Raw genomic sequence first — 22,402 nt, 5'->3', positions numbered from 1 at the left:
TGGTTTTGGTTGAGATATATTATGTGGTCATATATGTGATTATGATTATTGATGCCTTGATGGTATGATGATGCATGAGAGATATGTATGTTGTGATATATGCTTGAGAAATGATTAAGGTTGATTTGTGGGTGAAACCATGTGATAGTGAGTATGATATTGATTATGTATAATGATAGTTGATTGGAAATAGTATTGTTGGAAATCGGAATGAGGAAGGATGCATGACATGTTAATACGTTTGTAATTTAGCCATTTGTTCGAAATAGGTAAAAATGGTTATATGGCAGTTTTGTGAATTGTGGTAAGGTGTTAATGTATGAGTTGAGGAGGTCTGATGTTGATTTTGGTATATTTTTATTGATTTCAAAAGGGTTGAAATTGGCATGCTTTGGTTGATTTTGAAAAGGGTTGAAAATGGCTTGTTTTGAAAATGGCACTTTGTGGTTTTGTATGAAAATATGGTTTTTGGGCATACTTTGATGGAACATAACTTGGACCCCGGATCCCCGTTTTGTGCCAAACTCATTTAGAAATAAAATTGGATCCGGGGTATCCATGCCGTTCGAAGAACAGGCGAAAAATGATTTAAAACGAGGAAGTTATGTCCGTTGACAGATTGAGGTTTAATCTGTGAATTCTGCAGCTTTTAACTTAGAAAAATTTTTAGCAGAATGCCCCCCACGCGTAGGCGTGCTTGACGCGTACGCGTCGCTTTTCAAGAAGGCACCATCCACATGTGCGCGTGGTGTGCGCGTGCGCGTTGATGCGCTGCACCCAATGCCGAGCCATTTTTCCCGAGAGTTGTGCCGGAGTTGTGCCAGTTTTGTTCGTGGGGCACTAACGCACCCACGCGTACCCGTGGCTGATGCGTGCACATCCCTTTGCTGTTTTTCCACCCACGCGTACGCGTGGGCTACGCATACGTGTCGATGAACATTATGGCCATCTACACGTGCGCGTGGAGGACTCGTACGTATGGCCCTGTTTTCATGCCAAAGTTGATTTTTGAGTTTTAAAAGCCAAATCTCATACTTCTAAGCCTCCGATCTCACTCCTTATGTATTAAATCATTATGATATGCCTAGCAATGAGAAAGGAGCTAGGGGATGTGGTAACTTGCGAATGAAGCAAGGAAAAAATTTATGATCAATGATGATCAAAGATGATTATATGAGATATGGAGGATGACGGTGGAAGTACCGTGTATGCCATGAGCCGAAGGGCTATATTTATTGATAAATGGCTGGTTCTTGATTGAACCATGAGCCGGATGGCTGAGTTATTGCCGGGTACGGCGGAGCCATATTGATAAATTGGCTAGTTCTAGATTGAACTGTAAACCGGATGGCTGAGTTATTACCGGATTACAGCAAAGCCATTATTGATTATGGCTGAGTATAAATGCATATATGATTAATGAATGAATATGATAAATGAATAATGATGAAAAATGTTGAATGTGAGTATGTTTGTGTTTTCTCTCTGGTTGTAAGGGTGACAGGACACCGATAACATCTAATGGCGACAGGGCACAGATACCCTCTAATGGCGGCAGGGCGCATATACCCTTTAATGGTGACATGTCACATTATCCCTCTAATTATATTAATGCGCGTTGATTTCATGATGATGATTATCATTGAATGAGATAATATGATCTTCTTGGGTAGACGCAGTGATGTAGTTTCACTAGCTCTAGGTGAGGGTATGATGTACTAATATAGAATTGCTGAGGTAGAACAACTGGTGATGGTTTTGCTTATGATTCTGAGTCTAATTCGTGGAAGAGTCAGCGAGTTGGGAAACATGTGAAACATGAATTAGATTTAGCACTCCCTTATGACAGTTGCCTATTCATGGATTAGCGAAAACATAGGATGGATAATTAGTGAAGAAGTTTAGGATGCTTAGTGAGTTTTTATTGCAATGCATTGTATTTATTTGGCACTTTTACCATACTGGAAACCCATGGGCCCAGGGTTCTCATTCCGTATATATCTCTTGTTTTTTAGATATAGGTCCAGGTGCTCAAAAGTGAGTTGTGGGTCGTCTGAAAGACGGCGAAGATCTTTATTTTCTCTACTTTGTGTTTTGCTTAGAATCTCTCCACCTTTGTTTCGAAAAGATTATATTATGTATTGAAATCTTTTGAACTTGCCTATAGAGGCTCTCATGTTTCCTTTGGGAGAGATTATGATATACTGTTGTCAACTACTTTCATACTATACCCTAGCCGGCCTAAACTTCGCGGGTCGCGACTAGTGGCTATTTACTTATGTTATATATATCTATCTGTTATCTATCTCTTAATCTTCTTTATGCCTTGTCCGTATATCGCTTTCGACTTCACGATTTATCTTTTTGTTGTCGAAATGTGAGTGATACGTCTTCGTGATTTTATTTCTACTATTTTCAGACTTCTCGATTAATACTCCTTTTGAAATTATTTATATTTATATGTTAAAAATCCACCTGAGAGTCGTACCATCGTAGTATCATTGTCTTATGACTCGGGTATAAGAATTTGAATATTAGGGTGTTACATTAAAAAGATAGCTACCCCTAATTAATAATGAGTTCTTATCGAATAGTATATTTCTTGTGAGACTGCTGGTTCAGTTTTCTCTTCTTCAAAATGCTGGTAGTTTGCTATTTATTTGAGCAACTATTTATTTTTAATGTTCAATTTTTTTTCAGGTAATTTTATTCACACGGACATGGACAATGAAAATGTTGGAAGGCCTGTAGCAAACATTTTGAGCATTTCTAGAAAAACTCCCAATGTAATAGAACTAACAATATTTCTTAGTTTGATATTTTGTATAGGAGTTATTACTTTTGATTTGCAATACTAAAAAATCATATATTATGTTTAATACTTTGAGTTATATAATATTTTGTCTATGATTTTGTTATCGTGGAATTTTAATAAAAAATATTTTTTTAGCACGATAAAAATAACAGTAAAAACTGCACTTTTAAAAGATAAAAAATGTCACTTTTATCCGATAAAAACGTCACTGTTAGGGTAAAAATGGCGGTTCAAAAATATCGTTTTAACCAATCAAAAATGCCATTTTTACTTTGAAAATAACGGCGGTTTGAACCGCCATTTTAACTAACTAAAAATTGTCGTTTTATTTGAAAAAAATGGCCGTTTGAACTGTCATTTTAACCTATCTAAAAACTGTCGTTTTAATCCTGGAAATTGTGGCGGTTTTCTAAAAATCACCGTAATAACCAGAATGGTGCCCAAAATTACGTCGCTTTCTAAAGCCGCTGTTCTTGATAATAATGACGGTTCAAATCGCTGTAAATATCTAAAAAAACTATCGTTTTAACCAAAATTTTTTGTAATGAGTGATTTCCTTCAATGTTGCATCAGAAAATCAAATTGAAGTAAAGGAGTCCCTTTCTTTGATTTTCCATCCTATTTTAGATTCTGTTCCATATCATTTAGTATCAGATTTCAGATATTAGATTAATTTTTATTAATCTATATATTTTTTTGTAAAAAAAAATAAAAAAACAATGTCTCTTACGTCTTTGTCATTCCTGTTCTTTCACATTGCATCGTTAACTCGTTATTGTCTCATTCTTCTTTGTTGATTTCATTATTTTTTATATATAAAACAAAACAAAAAAAACAAAAAACAGAAAAGGAAAACCCATGTTGAGGTTGGAAGGATCATAAGTCTCATGCTTTCTTCTCTTGGAATATAAACTAATAACCTTGCTCTCTTTTTATAATTATTATTATTATTTATTTTATTTTATCTTTTTGTACTCTGTGTCTTGTGTGTTTTGTCTTTTATTTCAATTATTTTTTTCTCTTATCGTTGTGTTGGATATTCTCTATTTGTTTTTATTTTTATTTAATTTTTAAAGTGAAGAGTTTTGAAGAATGGTAAAAGACAAGAGTGTTGATTTCAATTGAGGATAAAAGCCAATTATAAATGTAAATACGAGTGACCTAATACAAGTGTCATCACCATACATCATAAGAAATTATCATGTGCCATCATCATACCACAACCAGTTTCTTGAAAAGCTTCGTTAGTTGAAACAAAGTTGCTGTATTTGATGTTTAAAGTTAACGTTAACAAAGGTCCTAAAGTTTTTATAGAAAAATTTTTTAATGGATTAAACAAAGAAATTACAGATAAGATCGAACTTTATCATTATGCAACAATAGAGGATTTAGTCTATTTGGCAAATGAGGTAGAGGCGCAATAATTTATGATAACTTTATACTTTTTAGACTCTAATTCTACACAAGGTTCTAAAAGAGCAAAATTTGAGGATACGACAAAATTTACTATTACAAATTTTAAGAAGAATATTATAAATCGACATCAGCTAATTTCTTTTGATCCTATCTTTAATTCTACCTCATAGTCAGTGATGGAAGAATTTATTGAATATGTTATAGATAGAGATGAATACTTGGAGGAACCAAAAGTGTAACCATTCTCAAAGGAGACTTTTAAAAGATGGAGCAAATTGATTAATAATGGCAAGATAGTTTTATAAATTATCTAAAATTTTTATTAAAGATAAATGATGCAAAGGAAGGTGTGCTTTCTTGAATCTCAAGAACAAACTTTGATTTTTTATATAATTGTTATCTATGTGTATTTTGAGAATTTTTTTTTACTATGTTACCAAAAGCAATTAATTTACTATGTACTCTTTTCTTATTTTCTTTTTATTTGATTGCTAAGTAAAACTATTATCTATCAGGTTGCCTCTTTTGAGGTCATCAGATTGAAAGGTATATAAAGAGCACTCAAGCAGAAATACATTCAAATTGTTCAGTGAAAATTGTTCAAATATTGAATAGGTTGATTACATTAAAAATATGTGATTATTGCATGATTAAGCAAGCATTTTTTCTCCAAATTTTTTCTTTTGCTAATGGAAAAGTATAGATAGACAATCAGAATACTAAATAATGTAAACAATAGATATATCAGATGTTCAATTCAATAGGTACGTAGATGATTATTATGTTCATTATTTTTAATTAGATAGTTATTTCTTTTGATTCGATTTACTCATGCACAGTTAATAATGACTAGATGTTCAATTCACTAGATATACAGATGGTTATCCTAATATTAAGGTTTAGGAGGTAATTTGAGGGTGGAGTGTTTTTTATTTTATTGGGTCAATTTTAGAACTTATTGTTTACATTATTTACAAAAGTCATTATCTACCTAACAAAACACTTTGCTAATATACCCGAAAAAATTGCTATTGTGTAGACATTTTGAATTAAATCAATCACTTTCCACAATGTCAAGTGCTTTTTTGTTTGAACAATGATATGAATAAGTGTTTCACGATTATATGTCATCTCTTTCAAAGAACTTATTAAGTGTTATCAATTTTATGGTTTGTAATAAATTTGTTGTTTTGATTCATGAAATATAATGACATGAATTTTAATTCATGTATTCTAAAAACTTTGATGCAAAGTTGATCTGCTTTTTTGTTTGAAACTGTTAAAAATAATGTTGTAGGACTTATGTCATCCCTTTCAATGTAGTTAAAGTGACATTTAAATTTAACTTGACTAATATTAAATTGAAATTCATATTTTCTAATTTTTAAGTTTATAATCACTAAAAATACAGAACAAAGAAGCCTAATAAATATAGTCAGCCAATATATTTAGGAGGAGAAGTTGTATTCATTTATGATTTTAATGTAATTAAAAATGGCAAAATTTACTGATTTTAAAAACAAAAAATACTCTAATTTTTATCATCTCATCATTGAAATTAAATAGTATGTACATAACAGTTAACAATCTTTTTCTAATTATTTTATAATTAATATTTTTATTTTCTAATGAGTTTAAGTCTGATAAATAAAAGATATGCAACATCTCTTGAGTCATTAGTTAATATGCATAAGGGAGCAAGTCATTTGTTTCTGGTAACTAAAACCTAAAATTTAATGCATAGTTTGCCTTATTCCTGAGCCCTTCAGCTTAGCTTTGCTTTGCTTTGCTCTGCTCTGGTAACTAAAACCTAAAAATTCCATTTCCTAATTGATTGATTAATAATTAATTTATTGATTAATTATTTATTAATTATTTAGATTTTATAATATGCAATATTTTTATTTATATATTATTCAATTTTAACTTAAAGTTATGAGTTCTATGGAGCTTTTTTTTCTATTATTGAGAATTAATTTTAGCATGGCAAAATTCTTTATGTTAATATCTTAATATTAGCCATAAAAAAATCGTTGTTCTCATTTATAAGTGGAGGTTTTTGTTTATTTAATTTGGTGATTTAGTTTGAAATGTGTAATTATATGTTGCACATTCGTAATAAAAATATGGAGGATAGTGCGTGTTATTGTGATGTATGTGTGGCCTGTATTATATTAACTTATAGATATAGGTTAATTTAATATTTTTTATGTATTGCACGAGTCATGCACTACAAATGTACACACAATTATTTATTATAGTATTTAAAATATAATTTAATTTGATTATAGTATTATGTTATTTACACATAATATAATTTTTAATTCTCGTGATTAGTATTTTTCATACATCGCACGAGTCATTCACTAGCAATGATATATAAGATAAATAGAATGGGTGAAGAAAAGAAAAATAGAGAAAGGGTCAGAGAGAGAGAACTCTTTAATTTTAGAAGAAAAAATTTAAATTCAATTGCAATGAAAAAGTGACATGTGATATATTTTGATTGTAAAATTAGTAATATATAATAGATATAATAGATTATTATCCATGTATATTTTATAATGATTATTGATTTTATTGTATATTTAATATAATTGATAATTTTAAGACATGCATCATAAAATTCAATAAAAAATACGATTAGAGTTATTATAATAATAAATTAAGGTAGAAATTTATATGCTATTGTCTTTATGTAAAGTTAATATTTAAGAATTGTTAGATGATTTGATAAAATTGACTAAATTACTATTTAATGGTTCTCAAATTATCAACTTCATATTAAAATAATTGTATAAGAATTTTTCACCGCAAATTAAATGTGAATAAAACGAATACAAAATAATAACCTAATAGCCTAATAGGATGTTAAATGAAAGCACATGCATGTTAGAAGATTAATTAAACTACTATTTCTAAGCATACATGAAAAATGATCAGTTATTGCACATGAATAGAATGCTTTTTTAAACTACTGATGATCCAAGCTTATAGTAAAAGTGATGGACCATGCAATCAAATTAAAGGGAAGTGAGAACAAGAAATGGGGTGCACTCCCTTTCACCGAGAAAAACTATATAATATAGTACCAAGGTTGACATTGTTTGTAAAATGTCAATCGACCAAACAACATGGCACAAAGCATATAATAATAATAATTGTTATTATTAAATAGAATTTGTAGATATTATGGGAAGGGTATGGTAGGTTGTTTCGTGTGAAGCATATTTTCTCCTCCACTTTCTAACTATATCCCCCAATAGATGCACCGAATAATCTTATGCCCAAAATTGCCTCTTTACTTGCATTGCAACCATTTTGTATAAAAAAATGATTAAAAGCTTTGTCCAAACAATTTATGAATTGTGGTTCACACGGTGCAAGATGGCACCTTGGTAATGAATGAAAATTAAAGAAGGGTACAGTCTAAATTGGTGGGTGTTTGGTGGGAAGATTGAGCATTGAAGAGAGAAGGAAATAGTTATGAGTTTGTTCGGATGAATGTGTCCCTAAACAGAAGAAAACACATTAAAATTGGACACGCATTCCATATAATATAATATATATGCAAACAAATGAGGAAAAGATAACTTGTTTTGAGGTCAAATGAGTTAGACCTCACATTTGTCACTATATATTAATCCTGTGAGGCTATGATGCAAATGAGCCACTGCTCATCATCACTCAAACCTTTTACCTCATCAATCACGCGTTACGCTATTTAATTCTCATTAATAATCTAAGGGGGAATTGCTCTTTATGCATTTAACGAGAAATTGGATGAAAAATGACACACACAAAAAAAATTACTGTACTTCTACTATGCCTTCGAATTTGTCCTTAAATGGTGTAAAGTAATTTAGTTTTCAATATATTGAACAAAATAAGAATTTGAAATTTACTCATTTTGATATCCTTAAGTAACTCCCTAATTGGTTGGCAAAATTTCTTTGAGAAAAAAATAGCATGAAAATAGATCAGAGCTTTAAAGAATTTAATTTCTAAGGTTGTTAATTTAATTTGTAATTCTTTTTCGGTAATGCTATAAGTACAATTTTTTTTTAATCAAGTCTAACTAAATTTTACACAAATTAAAAAAAATGCGTGCATGCGTCATTGCTTCTCTTTTTGCGTACTTTGTTAGAATATTTTTTGTTGGAGATAAAGTACAAAAATTTATTGACATAAAACATAAATTTTTGTATATAGCACAAAAATTATTTTTACACAAATTACAAACTTATGAATATGTGGTATAAAATTTTTGTACATAACACATCAATTTTGCATATAACACATAAATTTTTGTTATAAATATAATTTGTTGGTTAAATAAATTAATTTTTTAGATATATGGTCTTTTAAACATTTTTGTGATGTACATAAAAATTTTCTATAATGCATGTATTTTGTGCTGTGTGTCAAAAAATTGTGTACTTATGCATCGAAATTTTTATATTATATATATTTTGTTGGTTAGATGTTAATATTTTAAGTATATAATTTTTTTAAATTTTTTTATGTTATATATATTTTGTTAGTTAGACGTTAATATTTTAGGTATATAATTTTTTAAAATATTTTATATTGTACATCAAAATTTTTATGTTGTAATTTTTTTAATATATATAAAAAAATACGAAGAAGATGAGAAGAAAAAAACAACTGCACATATATACGTATATTTAAAACTAAATGCACTATAATTTAATTAAATACTTAATTTAAAAAAAAATTTGATGACCAACTTTATTCATTCTCTTATTAGTCGTTGATGATATGCTTAATGAGTCTTACCATTTAAATTCCACTCATTTCTATTGTATATGGTCCAAACCAAAATGCATTCTTAATCTTTGTTTCATACATTTATCTTTATTTTTATAAAACTTTAATTTAGATTATTACATACGTTTTTCTTTTTAATTCTGATGATTTCATTTAGAAGTTATATTAATAATGCCTTCGAACTTATCAAGAGGATATTAGAAATTTTTCAAAATTTTTTATTCATTTAATACATCAAAAATATAAAACTTTAATCTTTTTAAAAAAATTTAATAAAATTTATTCTTTTATAATATTCTTAACCAGTTATTGTTTGTAAAATCCTATACATTATTTTTTAATCGAATTTGTTACATTTCATTAATTAGTATTAAGCCATAAAATACACAAAATGGAAAAGCCCAAGTTAAAGCGGATAAAGCAAATTCCTCTAATCAATACTTTTTTTTTTTTTGAAGAAATATTCCCATGATTTTGTGTAATGCTACAAAATCAAATTTTTAAATTTATATTAGTCAATTTTTTAAAATTATTTTTTATCTTAAATTTTATATTCTAAATTATAAATTATTAATTTTAAGTTTCAAATCATAAATCGAATTTTACTAATTTGTATTCTAAAGATATAAATTAAAAATATCATAATTTTTTTTATAAAAATTGTTAAAAAAGTAATATTTTTAATGCATTAAATACATCAAATGTATTAAAAAAAATTTTATTATTATTATAACAACAACAACAATAAAGGCTTGTTCCATTAGGTAGGGTCAGCTACATAGATCAAACAATACTATTGAGATCTATCATGTTTATATCATATCTATAGAGAGACCGTATACATGTAGATTTCGTTTGACCACCTAATGGATGGTCTTCCTAGGTCTTTCTCTGCTTTTCACCTTGTGTCCATCTTCTATCTCATCCACCTTTCTGATTGTGTGCTCTGTTGGTCTTCTTCTCACATATCCAAACCACTTGAGATGCAACTCTACTATTTTTTTCACAATAGGTGCTACTAGCTCCAACTCTCTCTTATATTTTCATTCCTTATTCTATTCAATCGCATATGATTACTCATTCATCTCAACATCTTTATCTCTGCCACACTTAACTTATGTTCGTGTTCTTCTTTAGCCGCCAACACTCTGTACCATAAAGCATAGTCGGTCTGATAGCAGTACGATAGAATTTACCTTTAAATTTTAAAGGCACTTTTTTGTCACATATAAAACCAGACGCACTCCGCCATTTTGACCAACCTTTTTGGATCCTATGATTTACATCATGTTCAATCTCTCTATTATCCTATATGATGCATCCAAGATACTTAAAACTTTTTAACTTTTGGTAGGATATTTTCTCCAATAATCTTCACCTCTGTATTAGGGTTTTTCCTTCAGCAGCCAAACCTATATTTCATATATTCCGTCTTGCTACAGCTTATACGCAAACCATACACTTCTAGAGCTTCTCTCTATAAATTCAACTTCTTATTTAGGTCTTCCCTGGACTCTCCCATAACGACGATATCATCGACAAAAAACATGCATCATGGCACAAGCTCTTAGATATGCTTTGTGAGTACTTTCAAGATTAATGTGAAAAGGTATGAACTTAAGAATGATCCCTGTTGTAATCTTATACCAATAGAAAATTTTTCTGTCACACCACATTGAGTCTTTACACTAGTTGTAGTCCTATCATACATATCTTTAATTGTATGAATATATGCGATCCTCACTCTCTTCCTTTCCAAAATCTTCCATAAGACCTCCCTTGGTACCCATCGTACACTTTTCAAATCAATAAACAACATATTTAGATGCCTTTTATTACTACCATACCTCTTCATCATCATTCTTAACAGGTATATCGCTTCAGTGGTAGATCTGTCTGGCATAAAACCAAATTGGCTCTCTGTTACTTGTGTCTCTTGTCTCAACCTCCGTTCTATCACCATTTCCCATAACTTCATGGTATGGCTCATGAGTTTGATCTCTCTATTATTTTCACAACTTTATACATCCCTCTTATTCTTGTAGATAGGTACCAAGATGTTATTTCTCCACTCATTTGCCCTCTTCTTTAACCTTAAAATCTCATTAAAAAGTTTGGTTAACTAACTGATGCCTTTCTCTCTAAAACCCTTCCAAATTTCAATCAGAATATTATTGGGTCCTACTGTCTTGCCATTTTTCATCTGTTTTAGAGCCTTATTTACCTCAAAATCTCGAATCCTTCGATAATAATCAAAATTTTGAGCTTCTTCTCTCGTTCATAACCGACTAAGGCTCAAAAGAGTCTTCTATCCTTCATTAAATAACTCGTAGAAGTAGCTCTTCCACCTTTCATTGAACTTCTTCTCTTGAGCCAAAACCTCTTCATCTTTATCCTTTATGCACTTAACCTGATCCAAGTCTCTCGTTCTTCTTTCAAAATTCTTTGCGATTCTATATATACATTTTTCTCCTTCTTTTGTGCCTAAAGATTGGTAGAGATCCTCATATGCTCTTGTTCTTTCTTCACTTATAGCCACTTTTATCTCTTTCTTAGCTGATTTGTATTTTTTCCAATTATCTGCATTGCGGCACAAAGACTACTCCTTAAAATTCCCTTTTTGCCTTTATTTTTTTTGTACACTCGCATTCCACCACCAAGATTCCTTGTCTTTTGGTCCTATCCCTTTAAATTCACCAAAACTTTCTTTTGTTGTTTTTCTAATAACTTGTGCCATCTCCCTCCACATCTCCTCTACGCTTCCATCCTATCCTACTTTGCCTCTTCTTCTACCCATCTTAGGAAACTTCTTCGTTCTCCACCTTTCATTCCCCACCACCTCATCTTGGGGTTTTTCATATGATGTCATTTTCTCAACTTTTGCTCAACGCAAAAATCCATGATGAGCATCCTATCTTGTGTTGTTAAACTCTTTCTCGAAATAATTTTATAATTAATACAAAATTTTCGGTCGACTCTTTTCAACAAGAAGAAGTCAATTTTTAAAAATATATCTTTAGAATATAAATTAACTAAATCCTTATAAATTTTAAGCATTAAATCTTAAAAAAATAAAAATGTTTAAAATTAAAAAAGTTGATTAATATTAACTAGTTAATTCAACTTCTTTAATAAATTGTTGCAATGTTCAAAAAATATGAGTATTGTTCATACCTTAACCATAAAATATAAAGTCAGATTCAACACTACAATATTTTTGAGCTATTGCAACATGTGCCATAAATAATCCTTAAAAAGTGTTGTCTAAAGTGGTTAAAAACATCATTTAAAATTTATTGCAAAAAAATAAAGCTAATACAACACCTTGTTAATAAGTGTTATTTCTGATCAATTTAAAAAATATATAAAAAACGTTGCTTTAATAAATTAAACAAACAACATTTATAATATTTATATATTACACTTATCAAATGTTGCTATATTAAATATACAAAAACAACTATTATAAAAATAATATATTACTTTTTTTAAAAGTTGCTTTTAGATTTATTTTAAACTTCACGTTTCAAGTGTTGCTTAAAATTTGTTAATATTTTTTAAAAAACAAAAATAAATTATATTATGCAAAGAAAGAGAAAAAGAGGGAGAAGAAAACCCCAATCCATTCCAAAATGTTTCGTTCCTAAAACCACAACCCTAACAAAATTCCTAAAATATTTCAATTAATAAAATCACAAAATCCTCAATCCATTCCAAATGTTTCGTTCATCTGTTGTTCTTCAATTCATTAGATGATGACGCGCGTTTCTTTATTGAGCTTCGATCTCAATCTCTGCTTGCTAATGAGTTTCGATTTTTTCTTCTCGTGAATGTGCTTCGATCCTCTGCTCCTCTCCTCGTTGAGCTTCAATTCTCTACTCGTTGAGATTCGATCATCTGCTTGTTGAGCTTTCATCCTCTACTTCTCTTTTCGTCGAGCTTCGATCCTCTCTGCTCGCGTTCATCACCGCCAGTCGCTGTTCGATTATCACTGCTCGTGTTTTTTGTGAGATTCTCATTTTTGGCATTCTTCTGCAAGTATTGATGATTCTACCGTTCTTTTTTCTGCTCTATTTTAGCACCTGTTTACATATCCTTCCCATTGACAAGTTTAGGTTACACAAATAGCATTCCTGTTGTTACTTTGAATTTGAATTGTTTGAGAATTATTTCACTTTATATTTGTTCCTTATGCCTTATGTTTGTTATATTTATCACTAAGCTTGTTATTCAGCTTTGCGCTCTTTCTGTTTGTTATATTGTCTCAGTCATTGGTCACTCTTTCTTGTATCTTTTATTTTTCTCTAAATACAAATAAGTAGTTTCTTATATTAAATAGTGAGAAATGTGACCTTATTTTTCTTTTCCTTAATGTTTCAGGAATTTCATGTAACTTAATTAGATTACAGAAAGGCTATCTGCAGATAAATGTGAGGTATGTTCTTTTTGTCTTTAAATATGTCATTTAATTTTAATTTTAAGAAATTGGAAGAATAAACTCTCAGTTGCTGCTATTTTATAGGCAGAGTTGTTAAGCAAGAAATATGAGGAGAAGTACAAACATTATAGCAGAAATAACATTCAAATTGATTGTTGAAGAAGCTAAATTTCGTGATATACAGGTAATTAGAAATTTGCATTATTATTTAGCAAATAGTAAAAGAAGTTTAGGGAAGAATGAATTGTTATTAGCCTTGCTTAATGGATATAAAGGTAATTATAAATGTAAGAAGAATGAGATTTTGCAGTGGGAAGGGAGAGAAGAAAAGGTTTTTTCTATGATCTGAGGTTCTTCTTGTGAGGATTTTGCTCCTACTTAATTGGTCTACTTAAAGAGCTTTTGTTTTTAGTAATTGACTGTGTGGGATTGGCTTGGTTTTTTCTAGTTTTGAAATTTTGCTGAAAATGAAACTTTCTTCAGCTGATTTTTGTCCTCCACCTCCGGAAGGTATGTTATGTATGCACTCTTGTTTGCATATTCTTCTTCATTGTTCATCTCCCTTTCTATTCTCTACTGTTTTGGAGCTAGTTATTGTTGCATACCAGTGTTAAGGGGGGTGAGAATGCTATTCTCTTTTAGATCTTGATGGACTTTGGTTGCTGAGAATTTTGTTTCTCTAACGTGATTTGGTTTGATTTGCTCAGCGTCAAGCCTTTTGTTGTTTATTAAGATCATGGTTTTGCTAATGAATATACCAAAATCAGTTAGTGCTCTTGACGAATTTAGGTGGCAGTTATGAACATTCTGTTGGATATTCATGGCATTGTGATGGTTGTTATTAAGATCATTGGTTAATGTACTAACTGAAAATATATCACTTGAAGATTTGAAAACAGAAAATTAGATTCTGCTGAATATAAAAGTATGCTGGAAATCCAAGAATTTAAAATAGAAAATAATTGTGGAAGGATTAATGACAGAGAAAGGAGAAGCTAGAAAGGAGAAGTTAAGGAGTGAAGGAAAAGAGAAAAATGTTAGAATAGGATAGAGCTATAATATACCTTCTGATTTACCCAAATAAAATAAAGTAAATAGCTCGTTATGAAATAATGCAAATGTCCTAAATTGGATTCTGTTACAAATATTAGGACATTTAAATATATGACATATGAGTAATTTTATATGAATAGGGTATATTATATTGATACATGAAGAAATAAAAAAATGGGGATTATAGCCAGATTTTAAAACCTTTTGGAATTGAAATTCTCTTTTTGTTGGGCAATGGAGTGGATTATATACTGAGTTTACTGACAATATTGTGTATGAATGGTCACAGCATGAATATAACAGTGAACTTATTTTCCACAAAGTATATGAAACATTGTGCTGGTTGCCCAAGCTTGCCAGAGCACATGACGATTGAGATGGGCGAAATGGATGAACTCCCATGCTATACTGGGAGAATTGATGGTTTGGTATCAGATAATAATGACATTGATGAAGGTGAGTTTGGTAAACAATAGTAATGAATATACCAAAATCAGTTAGTGCTTGATGACATTTTACTGCTTTCCCTTTATTCTTGCTTTCACTCATTCCAAATATCCTGGACTTTTTTTCACTTTTTATAGCTTTTTTTCACTTTTTATCTCACTGTCTTTTACCTCTCATTGGCTTTTTCTTACAAATCTCACCATGTTTGCCTTTTTTAATGAGACTCGGACAGATCAAAATAGAGAAAAAGAAAATACTAAATGAACTACATGAAGGAGAAGAACTCTAACAGTTTGGGTAGCTATGAGAGTGAATTCTGTGCTTTTCACTTACTCTCCTTACCTTCAACCCTTGGCCATTCACCCTTAATATAAAAGAGTGAAGCTTCTAAAGTTGAATCACGTTCAACCTAACACTGTCTTCTTCTCCAACACCAAAGACTAGCAGTGACTTTATGAGAGAGGAGAGAGAAGTCTAAATATGTTTGCATGCAACTCACCCTTTCTTTCTTATCCTTTTTCTTCAAACTTTTTCAATCTTGACTGTTGAGCTTGACTTTGACCTCAAATTTTAATTTTGAATGTTGATGAACTTCTGACCATGGTTGACCTCACATTTTTCATGGTTACTTCTTCTGTGCTTGAGACTTTGTGGCTTTCTTCTTGGTTTCTCGGTGTAGCACAAGTGATGAAAGAAATTTTTGATGTGCTTTAATCGAGTGAGACTAGCTATTTCGTTGTAGCCTTTTTTCTTTACTTTGATTTGGCAATACATTTTTTACCTTTTTTTGTAACTTTCCTTCTATGCATTTTATTTTCTTCTTTCTTAATCTTTGGTTGATGTGACCGATGCAAGAGAGGAAAGAAAAAGAAAAGAGAAGTGATGGTTTTCGATAAAAATTTTAAGGAAATTAAAAATGAATTGAAACTTGAGAATTAATTTTCTTGAACCCAAGGAGTAGGTAACTGAAAAGTGCCTTGAAGAATTTGGGCTATTTTTTTCCTTTTTTTCTAATTTTTAATCAAAGATTTTTTATTGGATTTGACTTGATTATGATGGACTAAAAAAAATATTGACTTAGACTTTAGATATTTATTTTTTGAACCAACTTATTTCTTTTTATTTTCTGCACACTTGATTAAATATATTTAACAACTAATTAATAATTTTTTAATAAACACTTACTAATTCTTTAATAATGTTTATTCATTATTTTAATTTAATATTAGTTTTTAAACTCAACATTTCCATATCAAAAGAAGAAACGAGGTTTAAGGTGGTATTGGGTTTTGTTTCACTTTCAGTTTTCGGTGGTGGTGGACTTGTGGCGGTGGTAATTGAGGATGGGGTAAATTAAGGATATAGTTAAACATTTATGATTGGATTTAGAAAGGATAATTTAAAAAGAATTAACCATTAATTTGGAATGTGAAAGATTTAGATACTGACTAAAAAGATTATTAAAAAATGTTATCGATAAAACACTGTCTAGATAATTTTAAAATATAATAAAAATAATTAATAAATATAATATTTTTTAATTGACAAAAGATTTTTATATTTAATAAATGATNCTAATTTTTTTAATAATAATTATACGAATTTATATCAAAACATATATTTATTATTTAATTTTTTATTATATTTTTAAATCTTTTAAAAACTTATTTATTATTATCATCTTTTGATTTTGAGTATCATTTGATAGTTTACTCAATTTAAAAATTTTTAAAAATTATATAGAATTTAGATAATTTTATAAACCAAAACTTATTTGAGCGAACCGTTAATTTTTATTTTTCATGAATAAATTTATAAACATTATAAATATTCGTGAATATAATAATAGTTTATTCGAATAAAATAGTTATTTAAAAAAAAACATAAGAATAAAGAATTTGAATATCCAACTTAGAGAGGTATGCAGACACGGGTCAAAGCTTGACTTAACCTTTTTAATGATATATACAAATATTTTTGTTTGTTTTTTAAAGTAACACCTCTGTTATATATACTTATATGTACTACTCTTATTTATACTAAAAGTAATAGACCTTTTTATGATAAAAATTTATTATAAATTTTAATATTAATAGAATAAATTTTAAAATAAAAAGAAAATAAATCATTTTTGTTGTACCCTATAAGTGAAACAAATATTGCTCCACAAAAGTTAATAATGAAATAATATTATTGAAAAATTCAACAATGCGATCTTCCAGTAACATAATATCAACTTCCGATAACACAATATCATGAGTTATGCATATTCATATGCATAATATTAAGTTTTCTGTGTTTTTTTTTTTAAGTATTTTTTTGGGACTCTGCAAGTAGAAAAACTTAAACATTGTTTCTTACCTCTGGTGCGTGCATCTTAAGCATCATCATCACCAACTTCTCCTTTCTTCTCCACCTCTCTTTTATGTGACTTCCTTTTCTTTAATTTAATCCTCTTCATCATTTCACCATCTCACACTACCTATTTACCCCTTTCAATTGATCCATCCAACTACTTATCAAACTGCTATAAGCCACTGCTCCATATATAGTCCATACAAAACTGGAATGATTAATATAGTGCCTAAAAAGTAAGGTTTAACTTAATAAAAAATAAAAAATTAATATTTAATTTAAAAATATAAAAATAAATAATTTTTAAATATTTAAAATTTATTGTAAAAAGTAAATTAAGTAAAAGGTGTAGAAAACAAAAAGTGTAGCTATGGAGATATCTACAATTTATTAGACTTAATTATAATTTATAAGAGGTATTATCTTACCGAAAGAAGTAATATGAGAACGTTCTAGAAGACTCTCAAAGTTTAGTAGCTAATATATTCGATGGTCAGTGAAGAATTAGAATTAAATAAGGATACAAATAATTAATAACGCCACCAAAGATTTTTGGCTTTGATATTAGATTATACATTAGAGTACTGGTAAGAGATTAGCTAGATTGTCATTGGCCCTATAATAAATTCACCTTTTTAATTTGAAAGACATTACACCAAGACCCTTCTTTGTATACTTATATACATAGTAACTAATATATCTCAATAATATTCTGTTAAGATAATGGTTTAGGATACAAGCTAACATCTATACCGATGAAGCAGGCCAGGATGCCCAACTCCAAATTTAGGCACTTTAAAATGTCTAAGATTTTCAGAGTTTAATAATTAGTACATTCGTCTATTTAAATAAATATAAAAATTTAAATTTTAAATTAATAATAAATTTTTAAATATAATAAAAATTTAATTTAATTTTTAATAAATTAGTCTTTAATCTATTAGTGACCGAATCTTATAGAAAAAAAAATTTAGGTGAAACTAGATTAAAAATAAATCATTGGTTTTCAGCCGATCGAGGATATTTAATGGTTATACTTGTTGGACCTAAAAAATTGTAAAAGTAGATAACAATGCAATTCTTGTATATATAAACTCATTGAGTTACTTTTTAAAAAAAATTATAAAATACTACATTAACTTATATATGATTGTACTTAACATATATATAGTTCAAAGTTGTTTCTTTAAATACTTAAATTTACAACTTCGCTGCTTAGGTTTAATTTATGCATGCGATAATCAAATTTAGATAATCTTGCAAAATGTAGAAAACAAATCATATAGTTATGTTGTCCAAAGGAGGAAAAAAGCAATAAAGAAAACTGAAAGCACGGTACATAGTTGATTAGGAGGGTGAGAATTATTACCAACAAAGGAATAAAAAGATAGAGGGGTCTAGTGAGAATTGCAAAATTTGTTCATGCATGTAACGTTTAGTTTTGTATGTGGGAGGGAGGAGCTTTCGTTTCGGAGAAGTAAAAAGAAAAAGGAAAAAGTAATAAGCAGAAATCGGAAAGAAGATAATCACCAATTTTTGTAGTTCAACAATCACCAACGTGTGATTTTGACTCAAACGGTGGAGTGTTTACCGATCTAACATGCATGCATGTGATTGTCGCCGTGTTGTATTTGTTGCCTCCAAATACACAAAATTTATATTTACAATATTTTACTGACTAGATAATTTATTTGTTAAGATTTTAAAATATTACTTTTTGTGAAAGAAATAATTTTTTTAATGTATTAAAGTCTCAATAATTTATTATTTTTCAAATTTTTAATAAATACTCTTAGTATAAGTCACTCGTTAATAAAATCTAACTATAAATCTATAAGCATATATATCAAAAGAAATGAGAATGAGTTATAGTATATGTATTATTATTGTTTTATATATAGATATTATTATATCAGCTCATTCATTATTTACTTTTAAATGTAATGAGTTCCAAATAATAGACACAATTCAAAAGATCAAATTTAACTTATTATTATTACAAATTAAATAAAGGATAGAGATATTACCATTCACAATTATTTGATGGTATGATATTATTATAAATGTAAAATGCATTTTAGTGAAAGTAAAATTTTCCAAATAAAAATTAATTCAAGAGTAGAAATATCCGATCCTTATTAAGAAGTAGTGAAGTACATTCCACATAAACTTTTGGAAAAACACGGATTGTACAGTGGCAAAGCAGCAATAAGAAAGAAAGGAGGAGGTCAAACTTGAAGGAAAAAGGAGCTCGAAGAGAAAGAGAAGATGGCTAAATTGTCCCAGTTGGCTTATTCAATGCCTCGGCATGTAAACAATTAAAAGTTCGTTGGGGTAGTTGCATCCACTATCTCCCTCTCCCAACTCTCTCTCTCTCTCTCTCACAAAACACATAAACACACCCCTTTAAAACCCTCCCACATCTTCCATTGTTTTGCATCCCCCGATTTTCAATCTCATTCGCATGTTTAGGCAAACACACATTTCCTTACAAACACAATTCGAAAACCCTAACCAACAACTGTTCCTTTTTCTCTTCTCCTTTCGGCATTATTAGCACCTTCTACATTCCATCTCCCATTCAAGAACATAATAATAGTTTCCCTCTCTGATCTCCACCATGGCAGATCCAAAGAACAACCAAAAAAGCGACGATTCAGCTACCATTTCAGTACAAGAAACAACAGCAAAGTACAATAACAGCAATAACAATAAGCTTCCGAATTTTCTTCTATCAGTGAGGCTCAAGTACGTGAAGCTCGGTTACCACTACGTAATCTCCAACGCCATGTACCTCTTACTGGTGCCGCTTCTCGGCGTAGCCTCAGCTCAATTGTCTACAATTTCAATCCATGACGTTCTTCAACTGTGGGAAAATCTAAAGTTCAATCTTGTCTCAGTTACAGTCTGTTCTTCTCTCATGGTGTTCCTCGCCACGCTCTACTTCATGAGCAGGCCAAGGGGCGTTTACTTAATGGACTTTTCGTGCTACAAGCCGGACCAAGATTGCACTTGCACAAGGGAGATCTTCATGGAGCGCTCCAATTTGACGGGAGTGTTCTCCGATGAAAACTTAGCGTTCCAAAAGAAGATTCTGGAACGCTCTGGCTTGGGACAAAAGACGTATTTGCCCCCAGCCATACTGCAGGTTCCCCCGAACCCGTGTATGGCTGAAGCCAGGAAGGAAGCCGAGGAGGTCATGTTTGGTGCTATTGACCAGCTTCTTCAGAAGACTGGTGTGAAGGCCAAGGATATTGGGATTTTGGTTGTCAATTGTAGTTTGTTCAATCCAACTCCTTCGCTTTCTGCCATGATTGTCAACCATTACAAGTTGAGGGGGAATATTCTAAGTTACAATCTTGGCGGTATGGGATGCAGTGCTGGACTTATATCCATTGATCTTGCCAAGCAGCTCCTTCAGGTATATATAATATACCTATGCAACTTCATTCTAATTTTAACTTCAAATATTTATTCTTATTCTTGTGCATGGCTCTGAGATGATGATCATTGCAACTGTGTTAAAAATTATACTATTAGTATATCCCACTAGAAAACCGATTAAGGTGTAGCCAACTTGAAGTTAATTAGTTGAAAAATAAATTTATTATAAAAAAATATTCTTAATACTTTAATTTTTTAAATTTTAAAATTAAAATAAAAATTATTTTTCAACTAGTTGGCTCCGAATTGATTATACTTTAATTAGTTTCTTAGACTTTTTTATTAGAATAAGATACAAAAATAAATTATTTAACATGCATATTTCATATCAACATATACATTAAAAATAAATTAAATAATATTTATTTATACAAAAATATATTATAACTAGTTTAATAATTAATTTTATATTTGCACATGATATTTTTTATTTCCTATATTTTTGTGTGGCAAAGATTTTTTTTTAAAAAAAATCATTTATTTTCTTTTGGAGTCTTATAAAGGTATGTAAACTAAAATAATGTATAATAGGATGTGTGAACTTAGATTTTCCTGGGTGAGGAAGATGGGCCCATCAAGTGTAGACATTTTCAACCCTAGTTATCCACATGTCCAACTTGCTCAAATATTGTCTAGTCCATTTATTGGGAATTGCCAATTTAGTTGAGTAAGCCCACTTATTTAAGTCCATGGACAATCGTGTCAGTCCAAGATGTGCATTCTCACTAGTTATTTTAATAGTATATTTTACATGGCTCACCCCAGGTGAACATGGAAAACGAAACCATCTAAATTAACATTTTGAATGAAAATGATTTGAATTTGTAGGTACACCCAAACTCGTATGCCTTGGTAGTGAGCATGGAGAACATCACACTAAATTGGTATTTCGGCAACAACCGTTCAATGCTGGTCTCAAATTGTCTGTTCAGAATGGGAGGTGCAGCAATCCTGCTGTCCAACAAGGCATCGGACAAGAGAAGGGCAAAGTATCAACTCGTACACACCGTAAGAACTCACAAAGGAGCCGACGACAAGTCCTACGGCTGCGTCTTCCAAGAAGAAGACGAGAAGAAAACAATCGGCGTTTCCCTCTCGAAGGACCTTATGGCGGTGGCCGGCGAAGCCCTCAAGACCAACATTACAACACTAGGTCCCTTAGTCCTTCCCATGTCGGAGCAGCTACTCTTCTTCGCAACGTTGGTTGCGAGGAAGGTGCTGAAAATGAAGATAAAGCCATACATCCCCGATTTCAAGCTCGCTTTCGATCATTTTTGTATCCATGCAGGGGGTAGAGCTGTGTTAGATGAGCTGGAGAAGAACCTCGATCTAACTGACTGGCACATGGAGCCTTCTAGAATGACGCTTTATCGCTTCGGCAACACTTCCAGTAGTTCCTTGTGGTATGAATTGGCATACACTGAAGCTAAAGGGAGGATCAAGAAAGGTGATAGGACATGGCAAATTGCGTTTGGTTCTGGATTCAAGTGCAATAGCGCCGTCTGGCGCGCATTGAGGACCGTTGATCCTGCTAAGGAGAAGAATCCTTGGATCGATGAGATTCATGACTTCCCTGTCCAAGTCCCTAAAGTTGCAACAATAAATTCAAATTGAAATTATTGATTTTTTTTTTTTTTGGGGGG

The 22,402-nt window shown here is 30.4% G+C and overlaps 1 protein-coding gene across 1 annotated transcript; it reads left to right on the top strand.

The window, feature by feature from the left end:
* Positions 1 to 19,591: 19,591 nt before the first annotated feature.
* On the top strand, positions 19,592 to 22,382 carry LOC107466127 (3-ketoacyl-CoA synthase 11). The gene is made up of 2 exons (XM_016085114.3): positions 19,592 to 20,736; positions 21,588 to 22,382. Exons 1-2 carry the CDS (start codon positions 19,936 to 19,938, stop codon positions 22,371 to 22,373), a joined length of 1,587 nt encoding a protein of 528 aa, XP_015940600.1. The 5' UTR covers positions 19,592 to 19,935; the 3' UTR covers positions 22,374 to 22,382.
* The last annotated feature ends 20 nt before the right edge of the window (positions 22,383 to 22,402 follow it).

This window comes from Arachis duranensis, chromosome 9, assembly GCF_000817695.3.
Source record: "Arachis duranensis cultivar V14167 chromosome 9, aradu.V14167.gnm2.J7QH, whole genome shotgun sequence".
NCBI lineage: Eukaryota > Viridiplantae > Streptophyta > Magnoliopsida > Fabales > Fabaceae > Arachis > Arachis duranensis.
The sequence above is the reverse complement of the archived record's forward strand: the minus strand, read 5'-3'. Positions and strand labels throughout refer to the sequence as shown.